This window comes from Solenopsis invicta, chromosome 6 (assembly GCF_016802725.1).
Source record: "Solenopsis invicta isolate M01_SB chromosome 6, UNIL_Sinv_3.0, whole genome shotgun sequence".
Classification (NCBI taxonomy): Eukaryota; Metazoa; Arthropoda; class Insecta; order Hymenoptera; family Formicidae; genus Solenopsis; species Solenopsis invicta.
In genome coordinates, this window is record NC_052669.1 from 737121 (window position 1) to 754448 (window position 17328).

A 17328-nucleotide genomic window follows, 5' to 3' on the forward strand; every position below is an offset into this window, starting at 1 on the left:
TGTAAGGGATGTTAAATATACTTAAAAAAAGTTTCAAATTGCTTAAAAACCAAAATGTCTTATAATAAACATCGACCATTGTGCATTAGCATATTAGTGCCACTGCACAATTGCGTGCATGCAAGCTGCTAAACAAACGATTCCATAAATAGTCACAGAATTCACCACGTGTATAATAATCACATTTTCTTCTACCGACAAGTGTACACAGACTTTAATAAAAGATAGAACGATAATCATGTGGCAGATCGATCATAAAGATTCGATATCACATGTCCCACAAAATCACCGCGGTAATATCACTTCCGTGACTGCCGCCATTACTGCAACTCTTGAGATGTCGTTTAGCTTATATCTACAATAAAAAGAGCGAGTCGATTCACCCGTGGCTTTCAGTGCGTACATACCTCTAGCCGCGTGCAACAAAAGCGAATCGCACTCGACGGTGAACGCAACAAAGTCTTCCGCGGATGATGCGCCGATCGCAAATGTCAAACAAGAAAAATGCCGGACTCCACTCAAAGTGGGTCGTGTCGACAAAGAAAGCGAGGCGAGGCGAGGCGAAGCCTCCCGCACGTTTTTCCGATAGCTTTTATCCGTGCAGTTAGCTGTCGGCTGGTTTCGTCTCTGGCGCATTGTGGATGTGCGCCATTTGGTATTCAGGCTTCGACGCCCACCCGATATAATATGCCAAACGTTGTGCGCTGTCCTGAGACGAAGAGGCCGAATAATATCCAAGCGGGTAAACTGTACTCGCGATTTATCACCTACGCGAGTTAGCGTCGCGTATGTTCGCTCCCGGTAATTTCGACGACGGCGACGGCGACGACGACGAGTCTTCTTCTAGCGGAACAACGAAGGAAATGTTGTTCGCTCGGAAAATACGGACTGTCCGGACGTTCTGATCTTTTCGAGGACGTATATCCTTCTTTCCTTATGGATATCCTCGAATGTCTCCAGACGTTCTCGCAAACGTTTCAAATTTCTCCCAGTTTCTCGAATTTATTATTAGTCCGTGACTTAAAAACAGTAGTGCGCGCGCGGCCGGGCGAGATTGATTGTTTTTCACTGAACGGGAATGTATGTTTTAGGCACGTCTTCGACGGAAGAAACGAAATTGAGTTTCATACATAGGTATAATGGGCTCATCGATGGTAAGTCTATCTTTAATAGGCAGTGTCGAAAGTACCTGCGACTACCTTAAATGTGATGTGCTACACTTAGACTTATACATAGATGACTAGCGATGTGAACGACTGATTGTTCTATGTGATGATAGAATCAGAACACACTAGAGAGCAACATTATTCTTCGAATTTGCAAGTGTCGAACAGTTGTATTGTTATCTGTTTGTTTTTTCGTAGAGGCTTCACATGGTCGGCTAAGCATGATATTTATTATCACAAACAGCCAAATGTAACTATAACAGAAACATACTTATTTACAAGTGCTAAAGTCTTCGTAACAAATGCATTTTTGCTACATTAAGCCGAATTCGGGCCAAGCAAACAAGTACAAATAATTACAAATAAACAATTTGCTTCAATAGGTGTAAATCAATACTCGCGAGATTGTTCGCATCCGTAGAAACAAATTGTTTATTCATATTCGCGCTTATTCGCTTGATCTAAATCCAGCTAGATAGATACACTAGAGCTTCGTTCCGACAATAATCGGAAGTTTTTAGACGCTTTTTCATCATAGCTATCATCTTCCTTATTTAAAACTTAAGTAAAAATCTTCATAGATTTTTGCAAATAAATATGGATACAAATTTGAACTTCTTTAATTCTTCCATTATTCGTGAGCTTTCTTAGGGGATAAAATTACAAATTATTTTTAATTTATTGTTGTATATATTATTCGAAAAAGTAGTATCTAAGACATTCCAATATTATTCTGAATAACAGTTTGTATGCAACAGATACAAAATAGCGCCTTTGGTCGTAACTTGTTGCGAGTTACGTTTTCCTTTGGCACATAAAACACACACCACATTTGACTTGCTTGTAGTGAGTAAAAGAGCTCCATAAATAGAGATATTTCCTGTACACTAACTTACCAAAACGAATCTTACAATGACATAACCAGCATTTATGCACAACTTTCTGTTTTGCCATGAAAATTTTGTAAAATTTTAATCTAATTAAAGTTTATGTATAAAATAGAGGAATAATATTTTAGTTAAGATTATACAACACTAGAGCAATTTTGAAATAAATTCAATACAAATATTTTTTTAAGGATTCCAAGAAACACTAAATTATATTTACAGTTATATTATTGTTATTTACAATTTTATACTCGACAATATAACTGTTATATAACGAATGTGTTATATAACAGTTACATTGTTGAGTGGGGAAATTATAATTCACAGTTACACAACTTGGTATTTGCTTGAATGTATTTATAAAAAATAATTATTTGAAATGTGTTTTATGTACTAATTATAAAAAATATAAAAAAGCAAATGGTATTTGACATTTATATCTACATTTACTTGAAATAAACACTGCGATTACATAATGCATTTCAAATGTGTTTATACACACATGTACACACACACACACAATTATTTCTTTCGGAACTTCAAACACTCGAACATTTCGAAATTTTTCATTCGCTGACTAATCTGTTGCGGTTCCAGGTTTTTTTTTTTTATGAATCCCCGTAACATATCTGCTGAATTTGATATGAAGATGGAAGATCCCGTAAAAATGAACCCCATTCGACGAACGAAGCAAAGTCTTCCAGATCAGTGCAAGATGAAAAGGACTGGCTTTATTATGGTCTTAAGACAAACAGGTTTTAATGAATTCCAGAATTTACAGATATTAGCTCTTCTCAAATAAAATTTCTGCATATGTACCATACCGAAAGTTTTTCTTAAAACCAGCTCGTATCCAACTTGGAAACTATCCAGCTTGGAACATCGCCAAACGGCGCTTTAATTAAAAACCAGAAAAGAAAGAGATCGCATTTCTTCGACATTATTGAACATCGCATTATTGAACAGGTGTTGCTATAACGCAATGTGGAATATCATAAATCATAATTCTATAGTAGAATATCAATTAATCTGAGAAGGTAACTTAACAGGAACAAAATTTTATAAACAATCAATATTAAGGTTATATAAAGAACGAATTAGTTCAGCAAATCATTAATGATTGCCGCGAAATTACAGTATTAATTTAGATTCCGGAAATTCAATTATTAATATCCAGCAAACGTAAATAAGTTCAAATAAATTGAAAATTGTAATTTATTTTAATTTAACCGATTTAATTTCGCGCTGTAGAGCCTCGGAGTATTTTTGACTTCAAATGGACTCAAATGGATTGAAATACGAAATGCGCTATTCATTATTTTGAATTCGGATGTATTCATGTCCTCATTACATGATTTTTTAATTCAAATGAATTGAAATACGGAATGCGCTATTCATTAATTTGAATTTAGATAGATTTATGTTCCTATTATATTATTTTTAGATTTAAGTGAATTCGAAACATTTAAAGCGTTAATTCGAAAATTAATTTATTTCTATTATTTTTAATTTATTTTTGTTTGCTGTAATTCACAATGCTTTTTGTGCGTTTCTGATTGAAGAAGAAACGCCTTGTCCTTTCGCTTTTATCCGTACGTGTTCTTTTTTTGTCGTTAACTTCGAACATCATTCGTCGTGAGTAAAACAAAAGACTTGGAAGTGCTTAGGCGACTTTCCAAAGACTGCAAACTTTGTTCTCAAGAACCTGACACTTTACGACAAGACGATGAAGAACCTTTAAATGAAACTTAAATAAACTTGAGGAAGGAGCAAGTAAGCGTTTAAAAACGCTAATTTACCGAAATGTACGATGGCTGACACGTCGCTGGAGTATCTCGAGTATTGATTTTAGAGATTCGAGAAGGAATCGTTCGAATGTGAGCACTAAGCCTGCCAAATGAAATTTTTCATTCAGTTTTCGCGGTGTAACACGGTGTTACAGTATTAGTGCCCAGCTATCGAGAACGTACGTGAAAGACTCTAAAAGCCATTTGCGGCAGATGGGTATAAGATAACCGCTGCAACCTGCTTCGGTGCAGCTTCATAATCATAAATATTACGTTAACCATCTTGCGTATCTAACCAATCTTATTTACTCCTTCCTATCTCGCTGCATCTCGATGATATTATAGAATGAACTCGTTTAAAATGTACATCTCGCAATGCGCACTAATTTCAGGATGTGATCGTTGCTCCGTAGAAATTTCCATCCACGTGTATCATTTAAGAAGCCATCCTTTCGTTCTACCTCTACCTCTACGTTGTAATCTGCGGCTTTTATCCTTACACTCAAGCGTACCTCGTATTTCGTACCGCTGCTCTTGGGCGCCACCTCGTTGGTATATATTTCTCTTAAGAAAGAGATGTTCGAGATAGAATCTACCTCGCTTTATGCAGCATACGCTAGATGACAGAGGTAATATTGTATCATTAAACTAGACAAAGACGCAAAAGATACATTCGTAATATTTATTTAAACAAAATAACTTTGTTCTTCCTTTTCCAATATGCGCTCAAATGGGATTTCCAACATCTACTATTTTACATGAATGACGTATTCTGTTTGTAAACTCTGCAAGTATTTGTTGCTGTCACGAACTCCACATTGACGACGCATCATGACCGAACGTCTCACGCGAGACAGAAATCCTTTGCTACTTAGAAGGGCGAGAGAATGTACGCAGCTGAGTACCTATGTACTTCCGACTGTATGACATCGCATACGCAGATACTCTCTATCAAAGCTGTGTAGACGTACATACGTATCTTAGCCCAAGACTTGCAAATAGATATTCAGAAACAGTACATGTATCTTTCAGGGCTACTATTCTGTACACGCTTTTTGTTCTTAACGATAGTTGTCGGTGTCGTTGCACAGATATTTTACATAGTAAAAAAGCTGCGCAACAACACCGACAACTATCGCTAAGAATAAAAAGCGTGTACAGAATAGCATCCCTGGATAAAACTTGCAATTCTTTTTTCTTAGCTAGAATGATCATCGTCACGATCGAAGATTTTTTTTTTTTTTTTCACAGTACCGCTCAACAAAAAAAGATCTTCCAAACTGATTATCGCAAATATGTATGACGATCACGTTATTCCTTCATTCGGCCATTTCGCTCTAAGTCATTTTTTTTTCTCGTCCAATTCTCTTCCTCATCTCTTTTCGAATCCCTCGTCCCCTAGGTAATATTTTTCATTCGTGACGTTTCGTTTCTGGTACCCCCTTATCAGAGATTATTTTGTTATTGATAGTGCCGAGACAGCGTTCTTTACAAGGCGATTTTGCCATTAACTACAAAGTACATAAAATGGTTATTACGCTCATAAATTACGTCTTGCGATTATTCACACATTTTTCTCTTTTACTCCGATAATAATTACGCTATCTAGATCTACTGTGAAACTGTGTCACGGATCAATTCTGAAATTTTTAAGTACCTATTGACGATACGTCTGACGACAGCTCCGTTATTCGTAATCATGTTACACTACTGTATTCAGTGCCGAGGTGAGAGCCCTAGACAAGATATTAAAGCAGGATTATCTAATTTCTAATCATGAGTGACTCCAACTCAATCTTATTATAACGCTCTAGCGAAACGCTTCACGGTCGGCGATAGTATCGAACGTGTTAAAACTAAGAATCAAAGAGTTAGGTTACTTTAAAGGCCAAGCGTGCAACATGAATAGCTTTCGAATTTTAGCTCTCCGGGAACTTTGACGGCAGAGCCGCATCTCCACAACACTTTGCATGTTGAAGTTCTATAATTATAATAGCTTCATGTTGAAAATTACGTAATTATAATAACTCTATATGTTAATTGCATTTTACGCCTGTGAAAAGGATCGAATGCTTAAATCTGTTATCTGATATTAATATTAGATTCATTAAAATTTCCGAATAACATCTAATACTAAACAAGGCTCACTTTCAAATTAACCATTTAAAAACGCGCTATACGCCTAAAGTATATACTTCAAAGATATATTACAAGAAATAGGTAAAGAGAGGCTGGAACATGATGCGTACGCAAGAGAAGACAGGAAGGAACGCTTGTTTCTCTTTTTCTCTAAATTTTGACAAGGAGAAAGAATTCAATTATGAAAATGATTTTCACGATGACAAGTTGAATGCTCCTTGGGACATGTTTGGATTTCTTTTCAAGTGGAGTGTCTCCAAGTATTATTTTATCCGTGTCTAACATTTAGTAAACAATAAGAATAAGATAAGGATGACACCTGAGGGACACTCGGACAGGAATCTGAACGTACCCTTGACCAATGCTTGGTTCAGGTTTTATTCCCTAGAAAGAGTAAAAGAGAACTTTGTAAAAAATATTGGAACTAGTGTAGAGGTGTTAAAAGAAGCTAAAACTTTTTTTCCAGCAACAAAACATGTTTTTCATATTTCCTTAGACCAATTATGTACAACAAACTTCATTGAAAAGTCTTTTAATACAAAGGGTGAAAATCTGACTGCTATTAACAATGGCAGAAAATCGCTTCAATAGACCGTGTATGCTAAGTATATATAGAAAAATGATGCTTGCGATAAAAAAGAAGTATTAAGAAAGTTCGCTAAAGATTGTCAAAAACTGGCATCAGTATAAGTATCTTTAATAAATTTTGCGTGAAGATGAATTTTAACTCTCCTCTGGTTGAAATTCTGGGTACGCTCATGGGCTGGGTAATTAGAACTGTTAGTAAGACGTCTGTTTAATGAAACAAAAACTTGTGACAAAATAGATCTGCTGTTTTTATTAAGTATACATTATTTTATGGTTTATTGTAATATTATTCAAATTTTTAACTATAGAAAATAAATATTTATACTGATTTTTTATACATTAAATAAATTTTTCTAGAAACTAAGTATTCATGAATTAAAACTCACTTATATGCCCACTTGTGGCCATATTGTTATAGCAATTGTTACTTGTTGTTATGTGTGAGACAGAGGATGACAATTTTCAATGCTATTAAAATCGAGAAATTATAATAAAATTGCACTAAATGACTAAAAATGTCCAAAAATTAAGATTAATTAAAGATCGAATTTTAAAGATAATTTTAAAGATTGTGATGATTTAAAAATAAAGTAAATCTTAAGGGTTTTCGATTTTGTGACTGACCTTTACTTCATAAAAAGAGTACACGAGTACTCATTTCATTTATGAAACAATTTTTTTTTTTAAGTTTAGAGCTCTAAAATTTTACAAATAAACTACATTTTTTATCTAGTTTAATTTTTTGCCAAAAGTACTTTTTGGAATAGGATGACTGTGGTTCGAGCAATCAAGCTTTTTTTTTTAATTGGTTTTTAGCTGTTTCTGCCGAAGGGATATTCAGATATCCATATGTATTTTTACATAGAAATTCAATAATTTAATAAATTCTTAAAATACATATGGATACCCGGAAACCCCTTGGGTAGAAATAGCTATATATAATAAAAATTTATATAGAAATTCAATAAATCTTTAAATTTTTATACCAAATACATACATGTAGGTATTCGACAGAAAAGATATATAAAAAAAATATTTTTGAGAAGTTATTGCAAAATAATTTGTGTTACAACTTTTCCAATTCTTGCACCGGAAAATTCTTTTGATTCAGTCTTTGAACGATTGATTTTAAAAAATTAATTGAAATTGATTCATTACAATCTGAGAAATAAATAATAGAAAACGCCAGGTGAAAAATACCCAATGTGTACAGAGAAGAATTTTTTTAAAGAGTATACACTGAGGGTTAAGAATTCCATACAAAATATATTGGAGTATCCCTGCAGTAAATATAACTTGCTTGAATTTTCAGTAAAATAAAGATTAATAATTATTTAAAAATGATTTAGAAGATAACATTTAATTTGTTTTATTTTTAATTTATTTTTTATTTGCACCTTATTACATTCATAAGTAAATAAGGCTCAATATTGAATTAAAAAATTTTTTCTTGTTTATTTACAAATATTTTATGAGATATATTTTATTTTTGTGAGTGATTGTAAAATGAAGATTTGATACTCTCTTAGTTTATTTTAATATCTTTATGAATAGAATTTTTAAAAATAAATTGTTTATGCAGACTATTCGACTAGGTACTTTATTCAATGAGTTGTTCATATTAATAATAATAATAATAATATGATATTAAACGGAAATTCAAGAAAATTATGCCGATGTAATCAACAAGAGTAAACACGTTTCTTATCAACAATTAGATATAAATAATTTATCTGCAACAAATCTATTATCTACCTATTATTTATTCTTTCTCTTTTATTATTTCCTGTGCGCGAACTTTCATAATAAGAATTCATGTCGACATAAAAAATTATCATCCACATCGTCTCACAGTTCCTATCGAACTCTCGTCGAGAACAAGGATCTCCCGCGCTTTTTAAGCTGCTGAAGAGGGGCAAAAAATGAGCGTTCCCCTGGACAGTGTGCATCACGGAGCATGGAAAAACGCGGTCTGTCGAAGCGCAAAAAATGATCTCCGAGTCATTCCCGGCTGTCGTTTACGCGCGAGGTCAGACGAGCGTGTCGCACCGATCCGGGGACGACTAAGGTCGAAAAATAAGACGGCTCGACTCGATGTCGAGCGCAAAAATTGAGATTTCGCGGGCGAAAGTACGGGGCTGCCGATGTATTGATTCTCGGTCGGTGGAGAGGCAGCAGCGCGCCTGTGCCCGGCAGCCGTTCGTTCGTTCACGTAGACGAAGCGCGCGAGCGGGAGCGAGAGGGTAACAGGCGGATTCGGGGTGGGAATGCCAGCGCGAGAGTGAGACCGATTCACACAGCCGCACTCGTCGTTCTCCCCGTGGATCCTGCCACCGAGCCGCTGCTTCCGAGTCCAGTCTTCCCCTAGGCACTCGGCAGGCCGGTACCTGTTTCTCGAAGCCGACACGCGCTCCATCGTTCTCGCGCGCACACATACACACGTACACGCGCGCATACATCTCTTGCGTACGTCACTCGTTCTCATATATAGATGCATATATGCTCCTCTCACGGTTCAGCCACTCACCCTTGCGAAACGGCGTCGCGGACACGTGTGCCTAAGTGTTCGCACACATACAAGTGATACGTGCACGCGAACCCACAAACACATACATACATATAATTTCTTTTTTTTTAAACTACACATACACACACACACACACACACACGTGTCGCATCAGCAATCGCGCAATCAACGATACGCGCTCTCATAGATAGCTACGTGCCGCGGCGTACAAATATACACGCGAGCTAGAAGGTGACGCCAGGAAAGAGCACCTAAAACCGCGCATATAGGTGCATACGCACATCAACGCGACTCACATGTCGCCCGCCCACATTGTGTACGCGCGCACGCGAGACAGCAGCGAGTCGTGCATCCTTAACAACGAGCGGTCGTCGTCATCATTGACCATCAATCACGCGCGCCGATCCGCGTGGAAGCAGATTTCTCGCGCAGCCTAAACTATCGCCGTGGTCTCACCGATCTTTCCAAAGGGCAGAGCCTCTTCTTTCACACTTGTCGCAGATAACACCGCATCGTGAGAAAGATCGGTCCGGCAACTTCGACCCGGGCACGCGAACGAGGATAAACGATTATTGGAGCACGCCGGGTCCCGGAGCGCCACTCCGAGGAATAAACTCTCGAGACTTGGAGTTTCCAGCGGAAGCGCCGAAGTGTCTTCGAGAGAAGCAACCCCATAGCGTCGAAACAGCGCGTCAACGATCGTTTCAACGAGAGGACGAAACCAATGAGCCTAAGAGAGAGAGAGAGAGAGAGAAATCACGAAGAAACGAGGATCAGCAGCATCCAATTTGCTGTCAACGGGTCATATACCTCGTCGAGAGGGTGACGACGAACTTGCAAGAGCGAGCTCGGCTCGACACGGCGACCTCACTTGCCTGGAGACAAGTTCTGGACCTGTAGTAGCAGCCTAAACAACCAGTGAGCTTCCTACAGATAAATAGAGAGAAAGAGAGAGAGAGAGAAATATATATATATATATATACACACACATACATATTGCATATACTTGACCGTCGTACGCGCGTCTATTTTTGTTGCCACCGTCGCGTGCCGCACAAGAAAGCGGCTTTAAGGAACGGCGGAATATCGAAGAGTTCCAAAGTATCACTTGTTAACGAACACGAGATCACTTGCACCAAAAGAGAGAAAAAGAGAAATGTAATATTTCTATATATATAAAAGAAGAGCATACATATCTTAACGACGTTGACGATTCATAGTATATTTTGATCATATGAGAAAGCCAGAACGAAAAATCGATGGCTGAAGAGAGGAGCAGAAGGAGAGAAAGATATAACCGACAAAACAATCGTGACAGACACAATAATAAACGACCTTAAGAACAGAATATATTATAATTAACGGTAGATTATAAAAAGACTATTATAGTGCGATAAGACTAGAATCGGGGTCTCGGTGGGGTCTGCATCGTTGAAATTTTGTATGCCGGCGGTGTATTATCGACGAGGCAGCATGTACGAGGGCGGCATGGCTGGTGAACGACAGGTACGTTCTCGCGATATAACGATCCACTGATGTACCAAATTATCAAAAGTTTCGTCACGCTAATACCATCGGAAAAAGAAAGTTTTAATTGCCGGTATCTTCATTATTTTATAAATTACTGTGGCGTACCACATTTTACTAAAAGTAATACTAACGATTACCATATAGATTATAATAAAGGAAACTTACTAATTCCACTTTGTTTTTGGATAATACTTCTTAAACGAAGGATAAAAATAAAACTTTAAAAATACGAATACAAACTAGAAAGTGTCTTCCATCAGATGGTACAGCAGTTTTTATAATACTTTTATATCGCGTATTTTGTAATAAATAATGTTTTCGCAACGTAACTTAAAAAGAACATCTTAAAAAGTGGGTCCCAAAACTGACACAATAATGGCAGAATTTAGTCGTGACTCCGTAGGGAAAAAGTTATAAATAAAATGAATTCATAAAATAAATAATAAATTATATTTTTATGTATTAAACGACAAAGTTTATAAAATTAAGAGGCTAACATTGAGCCTTCCCATTTTATACACTTTTTGGCAATTTATTAGTGGATCTGTTGCGTCCGACACTATTTTTCCTATTTTAAGGTATTAAAGAAAATGAAAAAAAGATTAATGAAACATCTGTCAACATTGTAATTGAAGATTTCGTAGTTACTATCTATTCTCATGGAAAGGTGTGTCGGTTTACGCTGCACAGCGATTTTGTGTTTCAAATCGAAATACAAGGAAAATATAAACGAGAAAAGTATAAACAAAATAGTTTTAGGAAGCTGTAAACATGTAAAATAACATTATCAATAATATACTATTATTACAAAAAAATCGTACAAATTTTATCGCTTTTCAAAAAATTGTTTTTAGCAGTTTTTAGAAAGAAGCCATGAATGAGGTTTTTATTTCTTTGATTATCTGAGGTCTAAGTAGATTATGTTTTTATCAGTATTAATAGCAATGTATTAATAGTATTAATCAGTATTAATAGCAAGTGCAATGTTTAATTTTCTGCGAAATTAAAGGATGCTGCTTTAGGAGAGTTATACAGTATTGGTAACTTTCCCCTATATACATGTTTATATGATAAGTACATGCTCTTTATAGCCGTATTAGTTCTTCTTATTCTACATTTCAAACATTGCGCTTGACATTTAAAGTCCATTTTATGTCCCAGCTTACGTAACATATACAAGTGTATTAAAGCGCAAATTTATTGCATATAATATATACATATACTGACTTGTAAAACGATCTACGTCACTTTTCACTTAAGTCTATATATCTAAATTATTATCTAATTTAAAATCCATTTAAATTTGATATGAACCTTTTTACATATTTAATAAAAAAAATATGCATAAATGAGGTATCTTTAATCACTTCAGAATAAATCAACATAAATTGATAAATATGGTATAATTCTAGAATGAATTTGGCCATTTAAAAAACTTTAGACATCTCTCTAGAAGAAAGAGAAAACTCCGAAAAGCTTTAGGAAAATGCTAAGTCTTTTCAGAAACCGGGGGGAAACATCATGAAACTTCGCCGTGAAGGTTATCATTTATCGTGTTGGTATAATGAAAAGCTGGAACTCTTTATTGGAAGAGTATAAAAAGAAAAAAATATAATAAACGCGCATCTAGAAAGCTTTGAGTCAAAAACGTAGAGCTGTGATTCATATTTTAAGTATGCATTTTTTAATTTACTTGCAAGATTACAAAGTAATTGATAAAATATTCAATTAAAAATCCAAATTTAACTAAAAATATCAATTTAAATAAAATGACAAAAATGATAAACATATTCATGATGTTGACAGGCATTTGTATGATTGAAATAATAAAACGTGTTTCATAGAGAATGTAAGATACACACACACACACACACACACACACACACACATATTAATTATATTTACCTATGTTCAATCTTAAAAATAAATAAGCGTGTTTAAACAATTCTGAGTCAATTTAAGAGGACAGCACAATTTAAGCACACATTTATATACGTCAATATGCATTTATATTTTTATATGTACACATACATTATTTTTGTAAAACATCACTTTGAGGAAAATGACTTGTCTGAAAAGAACTCATCTTAGAATTCTTAGTTTTCCTTTTTATCAAAAAAATCATAGAATAATATGCTAACAAGTCAATGAATAATTATGTTTCCTTCCGCCGGTGCTAATGTGCAGAGAAACGCATAAATTGTGCGAATGAATAAATTTTATTCTACCCTTTCATTACAATGTATTTATAAACAACACGAAATAAATTTCCATTATGAAATATTTCGGTAACGTTCTAGCTCGTTTTTTACACGTGGAAATTCTAAATTGATTTAAAAACATTTTAAAAATATTATCATGTTTGAAAGTTAATGAATGTTTAAAATTTATTTTTCATTAAAAACTTTTCAAGTTAAAAATGTCATTTGAACATGACTTTGATTCTGTCTGCAGCGTATCGTGACTGATTCATTCGATAAATATTACTTAAAGGTTGAGGACCTTTATGAACGAGGGATAAAGGCCATTAATCAGTGTCAAGTTAACCGTGATTGTTTTAAAAGTCATTCTTGGAAAATCCCATAAGAATCTAGCAAACTAAACTTTAACTAAATCATACAGCTAGAAGAGGGTTTATAAGCTAGAACAGAGGTCTATAGGTGAAATTTCCACCATAAATCCTGATAAACTTCTCCATATGGAAAGTGCAGATCGTTGCATTTCAAAGTATTTGCGGTAAGATGGATTCGTGTTATAATCGATTTTCCCTCGGGGCTACCGATATTTACAGCAAGCACATTTATCTTCTATATAAAATGTACTCGTTGTATGCGAATCGAAGAACGAAGGCAGAGAGTTCGCGCGATTAAAATTGTACCTACTTCGGTAGCAATTGAGCTTCGCGAAATCTAAATTGAAATAGGTGGGCGGAAGTCAGACGAGCGCAGGAAACGTCGAAAGAAAATTGGATGCCAAATTGACGCGAAATAGCGTTCTCGTAAATTTCTAGAAACCATTCCAAATTCTCGTCCATTTACACCTGTAACGATTTGCGATAATTTCTAGACTGTTTACGGTCTGTGCAATCTATTGTATAATATATAGATATTTTACAAAAAGTTATATCTTTTGTTTAAAAAAAAAAAAAATGCAATACATTGATGGAATACACATCTTTGAATATTTGTACAGAAAGACCTCTTGATAATTGGTCATTTCGTGATATTATTTTAACAAGAATCCTTTTAAATGAAGCCACTTCTTCTACTTCCCATCTCGTTGTACATATACACACATGCGGAACGCTATCAAACCCTTGAATCCTTTCGTGTTAGGTAGGATTCCCGAAGGAAATTACTCTTCTAGCATCCGTATAATACACAAAGGGAAAATAAAAATTTTCAGCTCGGTTTTTAAGCAAAATCGGGAATTGTTCATTGAAGCAATGAGCTTGAAAGCAAGTATCAGCGAAATTTTCTTTTGTTACTTAATAACTTGATATAAATCCTTTTTATTAAAAGAGTTAATATGACATTGCATCCAAAATGTAATTAACAAAGGACAAAGATACTGTCTTTTTGGCAATTTAATACACATTTTATTAATGAAAAGCATAATTAATAAATATCTTTTTGTAATATGCAGTTGTTATATATAATGACTTTTATAAATGTATTTAACAAATTAAATTGAATGATCAGATTTCCGACGGTCACGTTATTCGCGTTTGAAAATATGCGTAACATTACTCTGACACGAGTATTAATAAAGCTATGAAGCGTCGGAAATAAAACCGTGTGACTTATCTGGAAAGTTCATCTACGTGCTTTATAATTTAAAGTCACGCAAGTCTATTAACACTTGTATCGAGCTTACATACTGCACGTGTCGGCCTAATCTTTTCACAATGATCGCCGTGTTCCAAGTTTTTGTTTTTGCGCGTTTCGCCGATAGAACTTATTTATGATTTTAGCGCATAAATTTCAACGTTACATGCGGCTTACGTAAAATTCATAATTAAACGTGCATCCTGGTTCTATTCCGCGGTGGAAATTCAGACTTGCGTAGTCCATCGGAAACGAGTTACGAAGGGAGATTTATGCGCCATTCGCACGGCAGTAAAACGACGGACAAGAAGTCCTTCTATCACAACAAAGCTCGCGGTCTTCAGTAATTTTCAACGATTAAAAGCATGTCATTTGCAAAACGAGTTTCTGTCACTTTCCATAAACACGTCTCACTTTATCTAATTTGATGTGTTCATTTAAAACCAGTACTTAGAGATCGTTTCTATCAAGCGATGTACTAACAAAGACATCTTCAATGAACGCAACGAATTAATTCAAATTAATTGCAGAATTAATTACAGAAGATAATTACAAAACTTCAAGAAAGATTATTTTAAGATAGGAATATTTAATAAAGATGCTTAATTATTAGATTCGGAAATAAATATTTAACAGTTTAAAATTTGCTTTATAAAAATTATAATTATATCCAATTTGTTAGTTTTTGGAATAAGGTAAATTTCGAAAAATTAAATACGAATTTGCTTAATTCTAAAGCAAATACATTACATATATAATAAAAATTCTATGTAAATACTGTTTAATCGAGTAGTCTTCCACAACAGTTTCGAGGAAGGAAGGGAATATCTCGTGGTATATCTCTGGAATCGTCTGGACCCAATCATGAATAAACGGATTACCTTAACCCAGGACCTGCTTTATCTTTACTTATACAACAACGTTCTTAACTAAGCTATATGAAGAGGGTTTTCATAATATTAATATATTTATTTACAATGTAGGAGGACTCATTCAGGATATTTCCATCTTTTGAAACTGTATTTATGCGGACAGCTGTATTTATGCGAAAATGAGTGCGGTCGTAAGAATTTCATGCTATAAATTCATTAAATATTATAATTATTTTTGGGAAAACTCAATTGAAAGTGAAACTTCTCGCTAATGATACATTTCCAGCAAAAGTAAATTTGTGTTTAAACTAAAAAGATTCACTGATTTATTATTAAAAAATTAAGATTGAAAGATTTATCTATATAAAATTGCAATGAAGCGCCAGTTCTACTTTATCTCTGTCTTTAGCCAAGTTTGGGTAAAAATGTGTGTAAACGGTGATAAAATTATGATGGAATAATATTAAATGAAGAAGACAATTTAATATACAGTTATGAATTTAATTGTTCAGACATATAAAATATTGGGAGTTTATTTTATGTTACAAATCAAAAACATATTTTTGACAAGAATTTTTATTTTCGATTTTTCTTAAAAAAATTATAGTATTTGTTGAATTTATAGCATAAAATAAACTTTCATATTGTGGAATTAGAATCACGACTGTAACTTTATGCGGTACAAAATTTAGGATTCTTCAATTTTAGAAGAAAAACCAAACTAATTTGTATAACAATATTATAGAGAGGTCAAGTCAACTATTAATTTTCAACTAAATTATCAAACGTATCGTTTAAAAAACTAGTGTGAAAAATTACCAGTGACGATAAAAAATATATACTAAGCAAAATATGTATATCGGATACAATGTTCACTAGCCGTCTGGCCGATTTAATGCATCACATTATGACGCATGTAAATTTTCTATAGCCACTTACCGAGTACGTTCAACGAGCTGATATAAACTTCATGTCAATGAAACTAATGCTTTTGCCGTGATTAACTATACATATAGACATCACCGCGAAAAGCGCGCATTTCATTAATACAAGTAGGTGCTTTTGCGTGAGATCACGAGAGATTGCTATTGTCAAGAGAGAGGAGTTCATCCAGACGATGAACAATAAAGTATTGTGACAAACATAAATAACTATTTAAGTAAAATTTCTAAACTTCTTACAGAAGACGAATAAGAAAGACGGAACCACAGGGAGTTCGGTCCATTAGGTGGAAAAAAACCATCATAAATTCCCGTTTTTACCGTCCCGAACATTATCCAATGGGATAAACTAGCAAAAATAGCTAATATGTAATATTAAAATATGACTGAGAGGAAAGTCATGTCATGATACTAATCGTTATTAATAGAATCATTTGTGCCGTTTTATTTCTAGAGAATCCCAATTTTTATCATTAGCATGAACTCTATTCAAAGAATATGGAATGTTGCCAACCCTGATGAGAACATAACTGAACTTCTCAAGTTAATATAGCAAGCGTAATTAATCAGAGAATTCACTGAAATATGTACTTCGCGGAATTTGATTATCTCAACTCTGCAACACACAACCTAAATTTTACGTTAAATTTTACGGAGATATTTCAATAACTAATTTTTAATTTCCGCACGGCTGATACGTGTTAACGGATTGATCATTTCTCGCGATTCGACAAACCTCGATATGTATACGTTACGATATTACTTTCGAAATGGAAATGAAGTGTAGAACAATAGCCATTGGACAACTGAATTCTCCAAATTAACGCGGCTTTGTTCGCGACTCGTAGCGGCCAGTGTTACGCGCATACTTGGCGAATCAATTAGCGAGGCCGTTCTGCACTCGCATCGTGAAGCAAATTGGTCCAGTAATTCATTTCCATCAGTTTCCTAACTTTTGTTCCACGATACCAAAATTTCTCCGCACCAACAAGCTCTGTTACGGCTCGCCCAGCTAATCCCATATAATTCAGGATATTTATTCCATCTCCTTCAATTTTCTCTCA

At 34.6% G+C, this 17328-nt stretch overlaps 1 protein-coding gene across 5 annotated transcripts in view; it reads left to right on the top strand.

Moving 5' to 3' along the window:
* Positions 1–17328, top strand: part of LOC105205276 (alpha-catulin) — a 72778-nt gene that overhangs the window by 11441 nt on the left and 44009 nt on the right. The window contains exon 2 of one of the 5 annotated variants that reach the window (XM_039451155.1): positions 1092–1154. The exons of 3 other annotated variants lie outside the window; for them this stretch is intronic. In XM_039451155.1, the coding sequence (XP_039307089.1) occupies positions 1140–1154 (15 nt within the window). In that variant the 5' untranslated portion in view covers positions 1092–1139. Of the gene's footprint in view, positions 1–1091; positions 1155–8079; positions 10601–17328 lie in introns of those variants that run through there. One more of the 5 variants, XM_039451154.1, reaches the window with a different exon arrangement.